Source organism: Gorilla gorilla, chromosome 21 (genome assembly GCF_029281585.2).
Source record: "Gorilla gorilla gorilla isolate KB3781 chromosome 21, NHGRI_mGorGor1-v2.1_pri, whole genome shotgun sequence".
NCBI lineage: Eukaryota > Metazoa > Chordata > Mammalia > Primates > Hominidae > Gorilla > Gorilla gorilla.
Window position 1 is genome coordinate 44,052,610 of NC_073245.2, and position 20,293 is coordinate 44,072,902.

Below are 20,293 nucleotides of genomic sequence, written 5' to 3' on the forward strand. Positions count from 1 at the left end.
CAGAGGGAAGGCTGTGAGGGGAGTTGGCTGCTCTCTTTGGAGTCAGAAAGGTTGTTGCTCAACTCTTTGGATTTTCCATCACAGCTGGGCAGGGAGAGGGTCAGACTGGGCATGACTTCTCCGAACAGGTCCTTTTAAAGCCTCTTGGCTGAACTGATTTCCTCTCCAGAGTCAAGGAAGCAGTGCCTGGGTGAAGTTAACCCCTTCACCCCCAACACATTCTTCCAGAGCTAGGTGAGCCTGGAAGCCTAGGCTCCTGGAAGGCAGAGCTACACAGGGCAAGAGGCCTAAGGAGCCGTGAACTCTGGCTGGAGAAACCTTCCCTCTGGCCTTGTTAAATCCAACAGGCATAATTGCATCCTGCTGACCTTAATTCCCCTGGCGGGTTTAATTGGTCTTGGCATTGCCCCACTTCCTGTCCTGCCCCTGTAGAGGCAAAGAGGGTGTCTGCACAGCTGGTGCAGAGCGGGGAAGGCCCTCCTTGAGGGTGGGCAGGGGCTCTGGCAGCCCCTAGGTGGGTGGAGGAAGTTTCCCCGTGCCCCACCCCTGTGCCTCCAAGGGAGTGCTGAGAAGCTTGGGGACTCCCAGGGAGCAGCTGGCTGGAGCAGGCAATCCCGTAGATTCGGAACCAGGCCAGACTCTCATCCCAGTGGGAGGCACTGCAGGGGAGCTGGCAGGAACAGATGAACCCTCTACCTGGGGTGTCCACGACATTATCAGGCCCCCACAGTGCTGTAGGTACTGTGCCATTGGGCACTCTTTACATGTGTGCTGGCTAAATGCTTGCAGCCATACTGTGAGAGGGAGGCAATGGGGCAGAGCAGTTATGAGCAGAGCCTTGGGTTAGGTGGGTCCAATCCCAACTCTATGACTTTGCCCTGTGACTCAGTTTTCCTGTCACATCTGTGAAATGGGGATTAAAGAGCTGACATTTATACAGCACCCACTATGCTCACACTCACCATTGTAATGCTTTATCTACCTCCTGGGAGGCAGATGCTCTCCTTACGGATGAGGAAACAGGTGAAGACGTTGTTCCAAGCTCACAGTTACTGGTCGCAGCGCTTCATTGACAGATCTCCTAATCACTGCATGGTAGGGAGTTGTAAGACTTGAAGGAAGGATACTCATGAAGCTGCTTACCCCAGGGCCTGGTCCATTTTAGAAAGAGTTCAATAAGAGTAATTATTTGGGAATAATAATTATAACAAAAGTAGCACTAATGCCCCTGAAGTTGTCCCAGCCTGGATTTTGGTCTCATTGGGAGGTGGCTCTGGATTTGAATGTGGGTAGTTTGAAGCCATTCACTAGCTGAGTGACTGTGGGGACAAGCCACTTCCCTCTGTGAGCATCAGTTTCCACACCTTTAAAATGGTGTAACATTGGCCCCTACAGTCCCTTCTGAGGATCCAGGGAGCTGGATCTTTGGCATAGTCTGGCCTGGCCCTTGGTGGGCACTCAATAAATGACTGGTATTGATAACCACAATAATAACAAGGAGATGCCAGCAAGGTCCAGCATAGGGAGATAACCCCACAAACCCCAGTCTGGAGCCTTCTGGTTAATCAGTTATTTACTCATCAGACACTGATGGGCAAGTCCACTCTGTGCTGGGGATGTGTTTAGCCCCTGGCCTTGAGGGGGCTCCCAGACAGTGTCAACCAATGGTGGGATCAGCTGGGGCACTGTGGTGAGGCCAGAAGCAGGGGACCCAACATTCCAAATTAAACTAAAACATGCTGTGGGCCAGATAGAGGGCCAGAAGGTCCTAATGATCGGCATTAGGACAGGAAACATTTCAACCTTTTGAATGCTGCAAGATCCACAAAGGGGTTACTCAGCAGGGAGAAGGGGGCAAGGCACAGGCTGGGACATTTTAGGAAGGGAAGAGGGCTTTGGAGTTTGAAGAACGACATTCCAAGCTCAACTCTCTTCCTTGCTGAGTGACTTTGGGCAAGCTACTGATTCCTTTAACTCTCCTCGTCCTCATGCAGAAAATGAGATGAGCACTCCCCACAGAGTTATCATCAAGATGATGCTTAAAGGCAAGATGGCTAAAACGAATGACAGGTGCTCAGCAAGTGGGAGCTCCCTTTCTGCAGGGGACCTGGGTTCAGAGCTCAGTTCAGCCCCTTCCAAGCTGTGTGACTTTGAGTAAATTACATAACCTCTCCATGCCTTGGTTTCCCCATCTCTCTAGTACCTACCGCACTGGGTTCTTCTGAAGACCATTTGGGTGGATCAACATGAGAGCATGCAGAGCGAGGCCAGGCATGTGGTCAGTACCGTATAGGCATCAGCTGTTACTTTTGCTTCCTGGAAGAGGCAGACTGTTAACTGGACCTTAAAGAAGAGAAATGGAGGAGAGGAGGACCGGGCCTGGAGAGGAGGGCCAGGCAGAGCAAAAGTAGTCAAGACTGGGGAAGGAGCTCCAACTATGGTTTTTACCAGCTTATACCAAAAACCCTTGACATTTGCTCACAAAACAAAACATCCCACTCATTTTGAATAGTAGCCTGTTCACATAGTTCATGGTTCAAACAGAAAAGTCAAAGTATATACAGTGATGTCTCCTTCCCACCCTTGGGGCCCAGTTCCTTGCTTATCCTACCAAATAAATTCTTATGTGCATAAAGTGAAATATATATTATTCATATATTATTCTCCCCTTTTTTTTTTTGCACAAATGGATAGCACACTCTACATGATACTTTGCACCTTGCTTTTTTTATTCCCCTCACTTTGGTGGTCACTTTTTGTCAGTTCATTAACAGCTTCCTCAATCTTTTTTTACAGGTCCCTATTTCCCCACTGCTTAGAGGGGCTGCATTCTCCCTCCTTTCTCTCATCAAGCGTTTTTCCACTGGCTTCCCATTTGATAGAGGAGCCGAGGCCATGGAGTGAAGTGACTGGTTTGCTGCAGTCAGGACCTGAACCTGGATAACCACTCTACAGCTACTTCATTTTATCTTACTTTTTAAAATATAAAGACGGGGTCTTGTTATGTTGCCCAGGCCAGTCTCCAACTTCTGGCCTGGAGTGATCCTCCTGCCTCAGCTTCCCAAAGTGTTGGGATTACAGGTGTGAACCACTGCATCCGGCCTCTACAGCTACTTCTAATGCACCCAGGTCTGGCCAGTTCTCAAGAGCCCCCTCTGAGAAAGGCTCTGGGTGATGGAAGGCTCCTTGGATCATAGCTGTCCCCATCCCATTTCGAACACCTCAGGCTAGAGTGCCCCTCGGGCCACCACTGTAGTGGAGCATGCTTGAAAAGACTCTCTGCCAGCCCCCTTCTTCCATGTGGGTCATGGGTGAGAACTGGATGAGCTCGGGGGAGGGGCACAGAGCACTCTCCATCTCCCATGGCTACTCAGGGCAGCCTCCGTGTCCCCAGGAGCCCAAGAAAAGGACAGTTTCAAAAGAAAAAGCTTCCAGGCCTATGGACATGTTGAGCAAGTGCCCCTGAGACAATTTCTTACCCAAAGGTGACGCAAGCAGGTCCAGACGTCGAGGCACAGAGCTGGGCACTAGGGTCAGGGAGATTATTCCTGGGACTTTGTGGCTCTAGCCAGGTTCTGGGGAGCCCCAGGAGATGTGGCACACAGGTGGGCAGACCAGGGCTCAGCCTGGGCATACTCTTGCCCTTCAGGCCTGCCTGAGTACTCCCCTTCTTCCAGGCCCCCTCTGATCCTGCCCAAGTCAGGGATACTGAGCAAGGCCTGGGGAAAGGGCTGCTCCCCCAGCGTCCCAGATACCCCTCCCTTTTCTCGCTTGTTCCAACATCATTCTCCCCCCAGTCGGGCCATGGGAAGAATGCCGTGTCCTCTGAACTGGGGCCAAGAGTGACAGGTGGTGGCAGTCCTAGCTGCATGGCCCCTGGTGTAAGAGATCCTCTCCTCCGTCCCCGCCTCCACTGCCCACACCCCTGCCTCCGCCTCTGCCCACCCGGCCCAATCCCTTACAACTGCCCAGGACTGCTCCTGAGCAGCCGCTGGGAGACAGACGGCAACCAGGTTGCCCCTCTTTGCTCCAGGTACCTCTCTCCTGTCAGTTAGCAGGCCTCGGCCTCCTGTCTCACTGCAGCCAGACGAGAGGGGAAATTGGACAGCCTGATACACTCCACTCTTGTTTCTGCAGCTAGAAAGACTTGAGTTAGACAAGCAGCAGCACACGCCTCCCTACCTCATGGCGACAGAAAATGGAGCAGTTGAGCTGGGAATTCAGAACCCATCAACAGGTGCCAAGCTGGGGCAGGAGATGGAGGGAGGAGCTTGGGAAGGGGGGTTTTGAATCCAGGACTGGGCAGGTTCCTCAGTGGGAGTTCTGTGCCCCAGCCTTCTTTGCATGGTGCATGGGGGACCCAGAAATCAGAGGAATCTCTGGCTAGGGTAGGGCTGGGTCCAGGGACTGTATGAAGCCCTTCCTGGAGAGACCAGGAAAATGTGAAGCCACCAGGGATGGCTGCTGGGGATGCACCTAAACAGTCAGGGCAAGGATGATGGGGGCCACCAAGGCCCACCCAAAGGGCTGGAAGCCTCCCACAGAGGCCCTCCAAGGTTGTGGCAGCTCATCTCTAGGGGCCATCAAGTGGCCCCAGAGACTCAGTGGGACAAGCATTTGCAAGTTGTTGCCTGGGTGGGAACCTGGGCCCAGAGCTGGTCTCTGCCCAGCCTGGGTGGGAGGGAAGGAAAGGAGGGTGGATCCTGATGGGTGTCTCACCTCCTTTGCAGACAAGGCACCTAAAGGTCCCACAGGTGAAAGACCCCTGGCTGCAGGGAAAGACCCTGGCCCCCCAGACCCAAAGAAAGCTCCTGATCCACCCACCCTGAAGAAAGATGCCAAAGCCCCTGCCTCAGAGAAAGGGGATGGTACCCTGGCCCGACCCTCAACTAGCAGCCAAGGCCCCAAAGGAGAGGGTGACAGGGGTGGGGGGCCCGCGGAGGGCAGTGCTGGGCCCCCGGCAGCCCTGCCCCAGCAGACCGCGATGCCCGAGACCAGCGTCAAGAAGCCCAAGGCTGAGCAGGGAGCCTCAGGCAGCCAGGATCCTGGAAAGCCCAGGGTGGGCAAGAAGGCAGCAGAGGGCCAAGCAGCAGCCAGGAGGGGCTCACCTGCCTTTCTGCATAGCCCCAGCTGTCCTGCCATCATCTCCAGGTGAATATCCCCTCCTGGGAGTGGGCAGGGGTCCTGTGGTTCTGTCCCTACGGGTCCTGCTTAATTCCCTTGTCTTAGGCATGGTCGTCATCACATTCAGTGCTGGGGAGGGTAGTTCTGACATTCAGTTTCCTCTGTCCTGTTAATTGCCTCTACCGCCTTGTTCCCTGCAGAAACCAGAACCCTGCCACAATTCATACAAGGCTGGAGTAAGAGAGACCCTCAAAGACCGCCTAGGTTGAACATATCTTCTCTAGGCTTCTGGGGTCCAGAGTTCCCCTTACTCCATGGGCTTGGGTCTAGCCAAGGGCAGGATTGAGATGGCAGGCAGGAAGGCTAAAGGTGTCAGGCAAAAGGCTGTGTATTTCCTAGGACATCCAGTATTTTCCTGTTCTTCTTAATATAATTATTGGTAAGATATGAAAAGATGACTAATAACCAGATTGGAGGATCATTGATAATATTTTCATAACCATAATATAGCACATGTGTGATGCAAGTTATATTTACCTGAATGCTAATGAGGTCATTAATGATATATTGTAAGCCACAGTAAGAACATTTACCATATCACTTTGATAATTATATATTAATTATATAACAACAGATTTTACGAATCAAGAGCTACATAACTCCCTAGTTGTATCCACATGATGATTAACCATATCAACAATCCTATTAATAGTTATTAATGATGTATTAGTGTGTTGGTAGTCAAGATAATGACCACAGCCATGAACATCCCTCAATTTTATACCAGGTGAATTTGGCTGTATTACACCATGCATTTGGGGTGGGGTTGGATTAGCTCTGCAGATTGCATTGAGACTTGCCTGACGCCACAGGCTGTGGCCGCTGAGGGCTTCACCTCTGTGTTCTCACCTTCTAGTTCTGAGAAGCTGCTGGCCAAGAAGCCCCCAAGCGAGGCATCAGAGCTCACCTTTGAAGGGGTGCCCATGACCCACAGCCCCACGGATCCCAGGCCAGCCAAGGCAGAAGAAGGAAAGAACATCCTGGCAGAGAGCCAGAAGGAAGTGGGAGAGAAAACCCCAGGCCAGGCTGGCCAGGCTAAGATGCAAGGGGACACCTCGAGGGGGATCGAGTTCCAGGCTGTTCCCTCAGAGAAATCCGAGGTGGGGCAGGCCGTCTGTCTCACAGCCAGGGAGGAGGACTGCTTCCAGATTTTGGGTAGGCCAGGGGCAGGTGGGGGCTGGGGCTGCCCTGGGGCCAGGGGGAGGGAAGGGGGCTGTCAGTCCCAAGTCTCCCTATTCAGAGGTCTGAACTGCCCTGAGCCAAGCCTTACCCAGGCCCATTCATCTAAGGGTCACACAACTCCAGAAAGTATTCCTTTTTTAACGTATGTTTATTCATTTGTTTGTTTGTTTTAAAAGATAGGGTCTTGCTACGTTGCCCGGGCTGGCTTCAAACTCCCAGCCTCAAGTGATCCTCCCACCTTGGCCTTCCGAGTAGCTGGGACTACAGGCGTGTACAACCATACCTGGCTTTTTTCAATCTTATTTTTTAAGATGTATTTTTATTTTTAAATTTAGTATTCCCTTTTGATAGATGGGGAAAGGAAGGCTCAGAAAAAGGAAAATGAAGTGCCCAAACATATCCAGTGAAGACAGGATTTGAACCTGTCAGGCCACCCAGACTCCAGAACCCACTTTTGAGTTTTTTCTACTTTGACTAAAATGAAGTTAAAAAAAAAGAAAAATCAGGCAGATTATTGGAGCAACACAAACTCGCTGGGCAATGGAATTTGGAGTCAATCTGTAGAAGGGCTCAAATGCCAGGCTTAGTAGCTAAACTGTATAGTGGGGTGGGGTCGTGGGAGCTATAGAGGGCTCATGAGCTGAGGAGCACAGGTGCCTGTGTGTAGGAGCAGTGACCAAGGAAGCTGGGCATGTGCAATGGGGCAGGACTGTGGAGTGGCCTTCATTGATGATTAGACAAGCAGCCCGTGGCTTGTTCATGGGCTGCAGAGAGCACTGAGTGTGAGTGAGCTTGGCCAGCAGGTGAATAGGGAAAGGGCCTGGGCAGGGGTGCGGCAGGGCTGGGGGTGGGGTGAGATGGGGTCAGGAGAACCCAGAGTGTCCTGACACCCCCCTGCCTCCAGGCTGAAGTGCCCTGGGAGACCCGCCAGCCTGCCTGGTGAGCGGCACCGTGCCACCCAGACAGGGTGGGAGGACCTGGCGGCTGGGCGGCAGCCAGGAGCCCTGCCTCCGCCCCTAGCAGCCGCAGAGACCTCCGCCCCGCCCCGAAATCGCATCCTAGGGTGACAGGATCTGAACCACCTCCAAAGGCCATCTGATTTATCACCAGCCCGGCTTCCCTGCCGCCTCTTGCTATTTATAAAGAGGTTTCCATTCCTGATGACCGCCTGCCGGCCTGCCAGCCTTCAGGGCGAGCGGTTCCCCACACTTGCCGCTAGGTGGCGACCTCTCCCCACCAAACAGCGCGGTCCCCGGTCCCGCCCCGCCATGGGTGGTCTGGCCAGATTGCGGTGTTATTAGGATGGAGGGTGGGCAGGTCCCACCACCTACCCCATTATTCAGACATAGCAACCCCACTGCCTGGCATTCCGCTTTATAGCTGCTGTGTTTGATTGTTTTTGGTGGAAATGCAGATAGCTTGGGATGGACTCCTTGTGTCTTATAATGCAGAGGGTCCAAAAAGTCCAAGCTCCCATCCCGTTTGTTCTGCCAGGAGAAGCTGGTCCTCCCTGATAGGAGTGTTGTGTTGGTGGCAGAACTGATATTGGAAACTGGGCCCCATAGCCCCTATCCTGGAGCCAGGTGTCCCCCAGGTATCACTTGGTGAACTTAACTTCCCTAGATGGGGCCCAGGCCAGCAGGAGGGGGTGGTGCCAAGGGGAATCCTCAGCAGCCCCTGGCACTGACCATGAGGGCTGTGCTCTGTCCCCCAGATGATTGCCCGCCACCCCCGGCCCCCTTCCCTCACCGCATGGTGGAGCTGAGGACCGGGAATGTCAGCAGTGAATTCAGTATGAACTCCAAGGAGGCGCTCGGAGGGTGAGATCTGGGACCCCAGCTGGGCACTCATGGACAGAGAGCACACCGGGCTCCTGTGGCTTCACATTTCCCCTGTGCAAGGCCCAGACACACACCCCGCTGACATGGCCACGTGGACATGTTCACCTCTGTGTGGGACACACACTGTGTGCAGCTGTCACATGCTGATGTGCACTCAGTGTTGCTGTCACTTACTCAGACGCACCGTCAGCCATTCAGTGCTTCCGTAGGAAATACACAGCGTTTTTCTGTCTGTCTCAGCTCCAGGCACCACACTGACCCCCTCATGGTGATTACTGCTTTGTAAAAAGCCCTGACTCAGTCTTATACCTCTGCAGATCCTCCCTCTGCCTGAAGGTGCCCTCCCCCAGGGCCCAGGGCCTGCCTGCCCTAAACCTGTAAGGGTCGCATCCCAGGGCCATCCTCCCTACACGCCTGCCCTTCCTGTGCACGTGGTCTGTGTGGTTCAAAGAACCTGCTTCAGCCATTGTCCTGGCAGAACAGCTCACAGCTTCAGGAGGGAGTCAGGGCTGGCTGGGGTGAGTGCTCCCGTCTCACCAAAGGGGATCCAGAGGCACCACTGGGTCTGGAACCAAGTTAGGATCAGAGCAAAGGATGCCACTGACCCCGGTGGGCTCTGGGGTCCCCTCACTTACAGCCTCTTCTCTTTCCAGTGGCAAGTTTGGGGCAGTCTGTACCTGCATGGAGAAAGCCACAGGCCTCAAGCTGGCAGCCAAGGTCATCAAGAAACAGACTCCCAAAGACAAGGTAGTGAGGTTGGGGGGGTGGTGACTGCCCAGGATGGGGAGGGGATGCTTGGAGTGGGCACCTCTCGCCTCCCTCCACCAGCGCTGCTGAACCTGGGGCCTGGTATGGGAGTTTGTTGCAGTGAAAATACTACACAGATAGAGAGATGGATGGACAGCCCTGCAGCAGGGGCCTGAGGACCCTACCCATAACCAGATACTTCAGTTAGTGAACTTATCTGGGGACTTCCCCTTTTAGGCACGGGATATTCATGCCCTCTGGTTCAATTCAACAAACACTGATGAGTGTGGGCTCTCGGCCAGGCCCTGTGCTGGGCACTGGGGGTCCGGGAGTGAAGTGGGTGTGGTCCCCACCCTCAGGGAGCTGAAGCCAAGGTAAACAAGCCTGGCCTAGAGCTTTGCCTCTAGCACCCACAGCCTGGGCTGGGTTCAGAGGAGGCCACGAGCAGTGTTTGTTGAAGGAATGAAAGGATGCAGGCAGGTAGAGTGAGGGAGTCTGCTGTGTGAGGAGGTAATAGCAACCTCGTGTGACCACAGCTGTCACTCAGGGAAACTGCGGGGTAGCATGTTGGGGTTCAAGAGAGCTTCTGACTCAGGCCGAGGGGTCAGGGAAGCTTCCTGGACCAGCTGCGTTTTGAGCGAGGGCTTTGAGGAGACGTTCCAGTGGAGAAGGCAGGGGCAGAGTTTCAGGCAGAGGGGACTATGGGAGGAAAGGCTCGAGGGCCAGAGATAGCAGGAGGTGCTGGGGAGTGAGGTTCTGGGCATCCCAGGCAGAAACCGCAGTGTGGGCACAGGCCCGACCCCAGTGAAAGCGTGAGAAGCAGCTCTAGCCGCTGCGGCCCTGGGTCCCCATTATGGCTCTAAGCACACTGGAAGGAGTGCATTTTCTATGTGACAACATCCTTTTTCGTCTCTTCCACTTACAGGGCCTGGGTCCGTGTTATTGTCTCCTAGGTCCCAGGCCTCTATCACAGGCTCTGGCTCAGCATAGATGTTCAGTACCTACCTGCGGCTCAATTAACTGGAGCCAGTTTTCAGTTGATAATTATTGAGCACTTCTCTGCCATTCACTGGGTCAGGGGCTGGGGAAATGTCAGTGACCTAAAAACACCCCTGCCCTCATGGACTGACATGCTAGAGTGGAGGGAGAGACAACTAAAACATAAAGCAAAAAAAAAAGAAAAGAGAAGAAAAGAGAAGAAAAGAAGGCCTGGCATCAGGTACTGAGAAGTGCTAGGAGGGAAAATAAAGCCAGGGAAGGTAGAGGGGGTACAGGGCTGATGGGGGCCCTTTTAGATAGGGAGGTGAGATCAGTCCTCTCTGAGAAAGAGGTATGTGAGGTGAGAACTGAATGAAGGGGTGGGTAAAGGCAGAAGGGGAGCCATCCTGGCAGTGAAACAAGGGTTAGTGTTTAACCACTGGATCAGGGTAGGGCAGGTGTGGAGAGAGGCCCGATTTACAGCACTTGCCATTTCTCATGGTGTAAGTATTCCTATTATAGCCGATATATCAGCCTACCGATGTGACAGCTGGCTTGCGACTTTCTGAAAGTGACAAATAATGGTGTCTTAAACTAGGAAGACAGTGGTGGAGGAGGTGCGAATGATTGGATGTATAATCTAGCTTGAAGGTAGATGATGCTGAAGAGTTGGGTCGGAGGTGGGGTGTGAGGGCGCGAGAGTAAGGGAAGAACTTAGGATGGCTCGTAACTTTTTGTCCTGCACCCTTGGGTGAAGCGTGGGGGTACTTTTGCTGCCAGGCAAGCCGAGAGCAACTCAATTGTGGGGAAGGGACGATGTCTAAGGTCTAATTTTGGACATGATAGATTTGAGATGTCTATTAGACAACTAAGGCAAGTAGACAGTTGGAGATATTGGAGTCTAGAATTCAATGGAGTGCTCAGAGGTTGAGATGTATATTTGGAAATTGATGACTTTGGATAAAATGTAAAGTCATGAGACTTTATGCGGATGCCCAGGGAGAGAGCGGAGAGAAGGAAGCGGTGAGGGGGGAGGATGGAGCCCTTGGCATGTCAGTACTCAGGAGAAGAGCCGGCAGAAGGAAGATGTCCCAGCAGGCATGACTTGGGAGTGGTGAGGACCACAGATGTGGGGTGGGGGAGAGAGGAGAGGCAAGGAGGAGGCTGAGCAGTGATCTGGACAAGGCTAGCAGGCCTGTTCAAGGGTGCGGGTATGGAGGGTGGGTGGCAGGGAGTGATGGTGCCCAGCTGGTACCCTTGACTTCCCTGGTCCCCAGGAAATGGTGTTGCTGGAGATTGAGGTCATGAACCAGCTGAACCACCGCAATCTGATCCAGCTGTATGCAGCCATTGAGACTCCGCATGAGATCGTCCTGTTCATGGAGTAGTGAGTGCCCGAAGTAGTGGTAGGGGCTGGGTGGGGGTACCAGCAGGCACGGAGCAAGCCGTGGAGGGGTCTGTGCACACAGCATCGAGGGCGGAGAGCTCTTCGAGAGGATTGTGGATGAGGACTACCATCTGACCGAGGTGGACACCATGGTGTTTGTCAGGCAGATCTGTGACGGGATCCTCTTCATGCACAAGATGAGGGTTTTGCACCTGGACCTCAAGGTACCAGACTGGGGCCTCCTGGGAAGGGTCAGGGGCAGCATCCGACACCCTGAGATCAGTGCTGTCACCAGCCATCCCTCTGCCCTCCCATCCCTCCATCTCTTCCTTCATCCATCCTTCCCTTCATAGATTCAGAAAGGGTTTATGGAATACTTACCAAGTGCCAGGAGCCGGGGGCACAGCAAAGAGAGAGAGGGGGGGAAAAAAAAAAAGACGTGGTACCAGCTTTCATGGAACTTCTAGTCTAGTACTAAGTATTTGTTGAAAGGGCCTTTTGCAGTCCTGTGAGCCCCAAGCTCAGTGTGTCACACAGACAAGTGGCTAATAAGTGTTGCAATAGCACCTGCCTCAGCGTTGGCCCATGATAGGTACTATGAGTGTCTGATCATTTATTCAAAAGCAACAAATATTTCTTGAGGGCCTACTTTATGCCAGGCAATGCTCTAGGTGGTGGAGATCCTGTGGTGAACCAAACAGATAAAAATCCCTGCATTCTTGGAGCTCTCAAATAATTATAGTGTCAGTGTGGCAATGTGCATGAGGTAGGCACTAACAACAATGTTTCGTGAAAGAGTATTGATATCCTTCTTCTTTTTTTTGAGATAGAGTGTCACTCTGTTGCCCAGGCTAGAGTGCAGTGGCGCGATCTTGGCTCACTGCAACCTCTGCTTCCTGGGTTCAAGCGATTCTCCTGCCTCAGCCTCCCGAGTAGCTGGGATTACAGGCACCTGCCACCACACCCAGCTAATTTTTGTAGTTTTAGTAGAGACAGGGTTTCACCATGTTGGCCAGGCTGATCTTGAACTCCAGACCTCAAGTGATCCACCCACCTCGGCCTCCCAAAGTGCTGGGATTACAGACATGAGCCACTGTTCCCGGTCTGATATCCCTCTTCTGACCTTGCTCACTACCGTGCACATGGTAGGTCAGGAAGAGCAGATCTGCTTTTTTTTTTTTTTTTTTGAGACAGAGAGTCTTGGTCTGTTGGCCAGGCTGGAGTGCAGTGGTGTGATCTTGGCTTACTGCAACCTCTGTCTCCTGGGCTCAAGCAATTCTTTTGCCTCAGCCTCCCGAGTAACTGGGATTACAGGCGTGTGCCACCATGCCCAGCTAATTTTTGTATTTTTAGTGGAGATGGGGTTTCGCCATGCTGGTCAGGCTGGTCTTGAACTCCTGACCTCAGGTGATCTGCCTGCCTCAGCCTCCCAAAGTGCTGGGATTTCATGTGTGAGCCACCGTGCCTGGCCACAGATAGGTGTATACATTGCAGCAACTCCAGTCAGTTGTCAGTAGCTGTCCGGAGCTGAGTGTGGAGCTCTGGGTGTGGAGCAGGGAAGGGCAGCAGGAGTGCAGGGGGTTGGCAGTCCTCATGGCAGGTGTTAATGCTGTGCGTTAAGTGGCGAGACATGGAATCTTAATGTGGAGGTGCGTGAGCACCCATCAGCAAAGTGGATGGTACTTTCATTCATTCATTCCATAAGCATATGCCGGGTACTTTCCTAAATTCATTCAATAAGCACGTGCTGGGTACCTGCTCCTGGAAGGCCCCGTGCTAGGCATAGGGACTGTGAAGGAAATGGTCCCTGTCTCATGGAGCCTCCAGGGGAAACAGACATTCATAAAACAATTCCTAACTAAATAGGTCATTTTAAGCCATGAATAGTGTATGAGAAAATACACGAGAGTAATGAGGAATCGCACTGGGTGAAATTGAAGTCAGCACGGGTCTGAAGCAGGCAGGGAGATGCTGTTGCCGCCTCTAACACCTGTCCCAGTTTTGCTCTGTGCCCGACACTGTCTGAGTGAGGGTGCCATCTTCCCAACAGTCCCCTGGGTTAGGTGTGTTAATATCACTGCCACTGACAGAGGAGGACACAAACAGGGTGAGGAGGTGGGTTTCAGTGGGGCCAGAGTGGATGCAGGGAATTTAGAGGCTGATGGAGTAGGTAAGCCAGGAGAGAGATGCCAGGGGCTTGAGCCAGAGTGGCAGTGGGAGAGGGGAGGGAAAGGGGCCAGATGGAGGATACATTTTGGAAATAGAGCCAATCTGATGTGCTGAGGGTTTGCATGTGTGAGGGTTAGGAAAAGAAAGGATCAAGGGTGAGTCCTGAGTTACTGGACAGATGGTGGCCCTTTCACTGAGCTGGGGGCAGTTGGTGCCTGCATGATGACATTGGAAGACTGCCTTTCCCTAGTGAAGGCTAATTTCTTTGGGGCAGAATAGGGTCCCCCAATTAAAATGCAGTGCTCTGGGAAGAAGCTCAGTCGTGAGCCTCTGTATCCTAAAATGTGTTTTTTCAGGATAACAATACGTTTTTTGTCAAAAAAAGTGTTTCATGGTCAAGTAGGTTGAGTGCACCCCAGCCCACAGGCCATGTCCTGGGTCTCTTGGCTGCAGGGCTTCTGAGGGCCTCCTGTGTGTAGATGGAGAATCTCTGAAAGGAGATTTGAGTCTGCTTCATTTCCCCAAATGCTTGTACCCTGGGACAATTCTTTTCTTTCCTGTTTTGTGGGACACCAGGCCAAACTATTAAAATCATTAGTATCTGCTCTGAGTGAATCTATCAGTTGTAAGAGTGCCTTCAGAAAGCGTCTCATTAGGGGACTTGAGTCAAATGCCCACAGAGCCCGGACAAATAACAAATACATGTTGAATGGGAGGGATCAGGGGGTGGTGGCGACCATGGGAGAGTTGGAGGACATTTGTCTCATCTCAGGCTTAGTGGCAACTTGTTCCAAGGCATATGGCCCATGTGGCCAGGGCTTCCGGTGTTTTAGGAGCTGCTGGAATTCGGGGTTTTTGTGCAGAATCTCCTGCCTCTGAACCATTGTTAACTTAAAAATGTTTATACCCTGCAACCTCAGATTAGTCCTGTGTCCTTGTGTGATAGGAAGAGGAAACGGAGGCCCAGAGTGGAGAGGAACTGGGCTTACAGTAACGTCATCCATGTGTTAACTTGGCTGAGCCCCTACTGGGTTCCTTTGTTAGACCCTGAGGGTGGGACCCAGGAGGCCAGGAGAAGACAATCCCTGGCCTGGAAGAGCCAACCCTGTAGTGTTATATTCACCCCAGAGTGCAGGATCAGTGGTGGTAGCGGAACATCACAAGGCCAGTGCTGGAGTCAGTCATGCGTTCATTTCCTGGCTCTGTCGCTTACTTGCTGGGCGACTATGGCCGAGTCACTTCTGTGTCTGAGCCTCAGGTTTCTCAGCTGCCAAATGGGAATGGATGGTAATAGTATCTCAATGTCACAGTTTCATCTCAAGATAACAGTGTGTGCCTCCTAGATCTTTGGGAAGGACTGGGGAGCTAAAGTGAGAAAGTGAGTGGACTGGGCCTGATGTTTTGTAGCTCATCATCCTCACTAACTGGGGAGACAAGAGTAACGCATCTTCCAGTGACCCTGGAGTAGTGTGAAGCCCCGTGTTCCCAAGAGGCTTCCTGTCAGGAACTGAGCTGGCATCTTCTTTATCTGCTCTCTGGAGCTTCATGTATCTGGTGGTGGTCCTGCACTGGCCCCCCAGCCTGGGGGCGGGGATAGCGGGCTGTCATGCCTCCTCTCCGCAGGCTTGTTTCTCCATCCTCAGAACTGCTAGAATGTGGTGTTCTTTCATGGCCTTAGATGGAGGGAAATCTCACCTGAACCCATCACGGCAGGTCCTGTGCTTCAAGGCCTCGCATAAGCCCCTCGTGGGGGACTTGCCTCAAGATCTCTCTGTGCCCAGAGCAGGCAGGGCTGGAGGGTCTCTGGCAGCTGCCCACTCTGGCAGCTTGGGCCTCTGCCTCAGGGAGCCTGGGGTTTGCACGGGCCTGGTGGGAGAGGGAGGGTTGGCTGGTCAGAGGCCAACCCAGGCCACCCCCTTTCTCCTCAGCCCGAGAACATCCTGTGTGTCAACACTACCGGGCATTTGGTGAAGATCATTGACTTTGGCCTGGCACGGAGGTACCACCTGGGTGGGTGGGGAGGGCAAGACAAGCCTCTGAGTTGGCAGGGGACAGGGGTGGGGTGGAGGGGGCATGGGTATAGGCCAGGAGCTGTGCTCTCAGCCCTTGGTCTCACCCCCAGGTATAACCCCAACGAGAAGCTGAAGGTGAACTTTGGGACCCCAGAGTTCCTGTCACCTGAAGTGGTGAATTATGACCAAATCTCCGATAAGACAGACATGTGGAGTATGGGGGTGATCACCTACATGCTGTGAGCTCCCAGGCGGGTCGTGTTTATGGGGTTGGTGGGGCATGGGGGCGAGCGGCCGAGGCCAAGATTGGCCCTAGGGTCTTGGTAAGGTGGTCCCACCTCCCCTATCCCTCAGTCAGGGGTTTGCTGGGGTTGGGAGTGCTAGGGAGAACAGGAAAGGGGAATGTGGTACCCATTTTATAGATGGAAAAACCAAGGTCCCTATAAAGGCATACCATCTGGACAGCAGATCTCGGATGACCTGGGGCGGGCAGAGGGGCAGTGGACATTTCCTATGTGCTCACCACATACCTTGCACTCGTCATTCCTCATCACTGCCACCTAGGAAGCTGGGATGATTATGCCCATTTTACAGATGAGAAGAGTGAGGCTCAGAGAGGGGAGGTGACTTACCCAAAGTCACCCAGCCAGATTCAAACCCAGGTCTGTCCCACGAGAGGCTGGGGGTCTTTTCAGCACATGGTGCTGCCTCCTAGGATCTGCCCCTGTTCCCTACTCCTCTGAAGGTGACTCAGCACCTCCAATCTCACCTCCCTGCCCCCTGCTATCCCCTCCCTCTAGGCTGAGCGGCCTCTCCCCCTTCCTGGGAGATGATGACACAGAGACCCTAAACAACGTTCTATCTGGCAACTGGTACTTTGACGAAGAGACCTTTGAGGCCGTATCAGACGAGGCCAAAGACTTTGTCTCCAACCTCATCGTCAAGGACCAGAGGTGAGGCTCACCCCAGAACCTGAACTGTATGTGTGCAAGCTTAGTGTGTCTGAGTGCTGGCAGGGCGGGAGCCAGGTAGAGAGGCCAGCTGAGCCCCTGGGGCCTCACGAGCATGCAGCCCACCATCACCATGCTGCCTCTCCCCCAGGGCCCGGATGAACGCTGCCCAGTGTCTCGCCCATCCCTGGCTCAACAACCTGGCGGAGAAAGCCAAGCGCTGTAACCGACGCCTTAAGTCCCAGATCTTGCTTAAGAAATACCTCATGAAGAGGCGCTGGAAGGTACCGCTGGATTCGGGGTGGGGAGGGAGGGCTTTCTAGTGGGAAGAGCTCCTGGTGCCAGATCCCAGCCTCCACCGTCCCTGCCTTGGCAGGTTCTGTTGACCAGGCTGGGCCCTGTCTGGAAGACAGGGTTGACTTTTCTGTTTTTGCCCTGGGCTGGCTCCTGTCCTACAGTGGAGACCTCCACCCGGCCTTCCACCCAGCCCCACCCATCTGGGGCTCTGGCTTCCCTCCTTCATTTTTCAAATATTTCTTGAGCATCTACTACTTCTAGGCATTGGGATATAGGAGTGGACAAAAGAGACAAAGATCTCAGTCTTTGTGGACTTACTTTTGGTGAGAGATGGGGCATTTTCTATCTTTTTTTCTTTCTTTCAATACAGTCTTGCTCTGTCACCCAGGCTGGGGTACAGTGGCGTGATCTCAGCCCACTGCAACTTCTGCCTCCCAGGTTCAAGCAATTCTCCTGCCTCAGCCTTCCAAGTAGCTGGGATTACAGGCACCCACCACCACACCTGGCTAATTTTTGTATTTTTAGTGGAGACGGGGTTTCACCATGTTGGCCAGGCTGGTCTTGAACTCCTGACCTCGTGATCCACCCGCCTCGGCCTCCCAAAGTGCTGGGATTACAGGCGTGAGCCACTGTGCCTGGCTGAGGTGGGGCATTTTCTAGAGCCCTGGGGAAATAGGCAGGGTTAAAGAAGGCTGTAGAAAAAAAATAAGGGCCTTCTGCCAGGGAGAGGTTGCACTTTTATTTTTATTTTTTTTAGAGACAGGGTCTCACTCTGCCTCCCCAGCTGGAGTGCAGTGGCGCTATCATGGCTCACTGTAGTCTTGACCTTCTGGGCTCAAGTGATCCTCTCCTTTGGCCTCCTGAATAGCTGGGACCACAGACATATGCCACCACATCCAGTTAATATTTTAAAAATATTTTTGTGGAGATGAGGTCTCGCCATGTTGCTCAGGCAAGCAATCCTCCCGCCTCGGCCTCTCGAAGTGTTGGGATTATAGGTGTGAGCCACTGTGCCCAGCCTGCACTTCTAAATAGGGGGGTCAGGAAGGGCTCACTGAGAAGCATGTGAACAAAGACCTGAAGGTGGGGAGGGGTGAGCCGTGCCAATACTGGTAGAAGAGTATTCCGGGCAGAGGGAGTAGCCAGTATAAAGGCCCTGAGGCAGAGGTGTGGTTGGAGAGTTTGAGGAACAGGTAGGAGGCCAGTATGGATGGAGTGGAGTGAGCAAGGAGGTAAGGAATGAAGTCAGAGAGGAAGAGGGGGACAGGAGGTGGAGGGACTCATCGGCCATGGCAAGGGGCTTATCTTTTACTTGGAGCAAAACTGGAGCCATGGGAGTGTTTGGAGCAGAGCAGTCCTTGGTTCAGGTCTGGCTGACCTATCCGTTGAGTGAGGGGACTCCTGGACAATACAGTGTCATGGCGCCTCCTGTGGCCATTTTGGGCACTGCACCTTCTCTAGCCTGTGACCCTCCTGGACTGAAGGGGACTTACAGGATGCTCAGACACCCTGCAGCTGCCCCCCTGCCCTGGTGTTGACTGGGACTCCCTCTCTTCTGCCCTCTAGAAAAACTTCATTGCTGTCAGCGCTGCCAACCGCTTCAAGAAGATCAGCAGCTCGGGGGCACTGATGGCTCTGGGGGTCTGAGCCCTGGGCGCAGCTGAGGCCTGGACGCAGCCACACAGTGGCCGGGGCTGAGGCCACACAGCCCAGAAGGCCAGAGAAGGCAGCCAGATCGCCAGGGCAGCCTCGTCAGGACAAGGCTGTGCCAGGCTGGGAGGCTCGGGGCTCCCCACGCCCCCATGCAGTGACCGCTTCCCCGATGTGAGCCGCCTCGGAGTGTGGCCTGGATCCATCCTGCTAGCACCTCCCCAGACAGGGCTCCAGCCTGCCGGCCACACCCCAGACTCCAGGCCCCCGTTGAGGCCGCTCCCGGTTCCCTCCCCAGCTCCTCGTCTTTGAACTGCCGCCGCCGTGGTGACCCCTGCTTTGCCCCACTGGGAGCGTCCTTAGCCTGGGCCTCCTCCTAGCTGGAGTGCCATGGCTGGGGGGTCTCAGCATGTAGGGCTTCTGTGGTTGTGGATGGGAGGCTCCTGGTGGGGCAGAAAGGCTGCAACGCTGATTCCTAAGGCCCAGCTGCCAGGGAAGACAGAGCAGGCTTTGTGAGAGAGGACCTCCATGCCCCCGCCACCTCCCCACTCCCAGCAGATAAGGCCGAGCCCACACCATCTGGCCCAGGCTGGCCCCCACCCACCTTCCTTGCGACCACCAACACACAGGAACTCTGTGTGAGAGAGAGGGCGCCCAGCCCAGGCCTGGTGGAGGGGGAGGGGAGAAGCCAAGGGACACAGGAGACCACCCCCGAGCTTGCCTCAGGGCCAAGCTGGCCCAACCCAACCACTCGGGGCCCCCATCTTGGGGGTCACCCATGGCCTCAGATGATGGGGTCAGCAGGCCCAGGAGAAGTAGGAAGGCCATGGGGCAGCCCCCAGTCTGCTCTCAGCTTGTGCCTTGTAAATAAATGTACAGGTTGGATGTGGCCTCCTTCCCTCTGTGTGTGCCTGCACTGGTGTGAGGTCGCTGATGACCACAGTTCACTGAGCACCTACTGTGTGCCGGACACTTTAGCAATATCCGTCAGCTCACAGTTTGGTGGTTCATGCAGGCTCAGGTGCCAGTCTGCCCAGCACATGATGTGGGTAGGTGGCTTCTGCACGTTGTGCCTCAGTATCCTCACCTGTGAGAGGGAGGTCGCAGCAAGAGCCTACACCGGGTGTGTGATTACTGCGTGCGCAGCTTTACTTAAAGCGCCTGTGCTGTGTTAACTCATTTACTCCTCACAGCAAAGTTACGAGGCAGGATTGATTGGTTGATTGATTGATTTATGATGGAGTCTCACTCTGTCGTCCAGGCTGGAGTACAGTGGTGTGATCTATGCTCACTGCACGCAACCTCTGCCTCCCGGCTTCAGGTGATTCTCATGAGGCAGGTATTATTATTCCTGTTTTACAGAGGGAGAAACTGAGCCAGAGAGAGTGGGCAGCGCTAGGATCTACCTCATAGGGTGGGGCCATGGCTGCAGCATCAGTCAGACTGAGGTAAGGCACTTAGGGCTGTGCTCAGCCCAGGGAATGATAGTGTTCTTATCCTTACTCCACATATGAAGAAACTGAGGCTCAGAGGAGAGAAGGAACTTGAATGCCACTCAACAAGTCAGGGACTGGGGCTTAAAAGGAGCTTTTCTGTCTCCCAGAGCAAGGCTGTGCCCATGCGTTCCCTCTGCCTCTCACCAGGACAGGGTGTAAGCAGAGAGTCCAGTCTCCAGGTGGAGGCCAGGTCTGGCAGGCCTGCGATGCCTTTGCTGGGTCTACAATGAGGGCCTCAGGGGAGAGGACTATTCTCTGATTTTTCCCAGTGGCCACGGCCACCTCACCACAGGCCAGCAGTGAGGGGCAGGGGAGGCTCCATCTGGGGGCAGCCCAGAGGGCAAGAGAGCTGAGCCCTGATACAGTGCAGCCTTTCTGGCTGTGAGGACGACTGAGAAGT

At 53.9% G+C, this 20,293-nt stretch overlaps 1 protein-coding gene across 1 annotated transcript; it reads left to right on the plus strand.

Moving 5' to 3' along the window:
* The first annotated feature begins 3,960 nt into the window (after positions 1 to 3,960).
* On the plus strand, positions 3,961 to 19,286 carry MYLK2 (myosin light chain kinase 2). Its single transcript, XM_063702506.1, has 13 exons — positions 3,961 to 4,033; positions 4,138 to 4,237; positions 4,731 to 5,151; positions 6,041 to 6,339; positions 8,081 to 8,186; positions 8,861 to 8,954; positions 11,210 to 11,319; positions 11,402 to 11,543; positions 15,417 to 15,487; positions 15,611 to 15,739; positions 16,301 to 16,453; positions 16,602 to 16,734; positions 18,314 to 19,286. The coding sequence occupies exons 2-13, from the start codon at positions 4,186 to 4,188 to the stop codon at positions 18,392 to 18,394; spliced, it is 1,791 nt and encodes a 596-aa protein (XP_063558576.1). The 5' UTR covers positions 3,961 to 4,033; positions 4,138 to 4,185; the 3' UTR covers positions 18,395 to 19,286.
* The last annotated feature ends 1,007 nt before the right edge of the window (positions 19,287 to 20,293 follow it).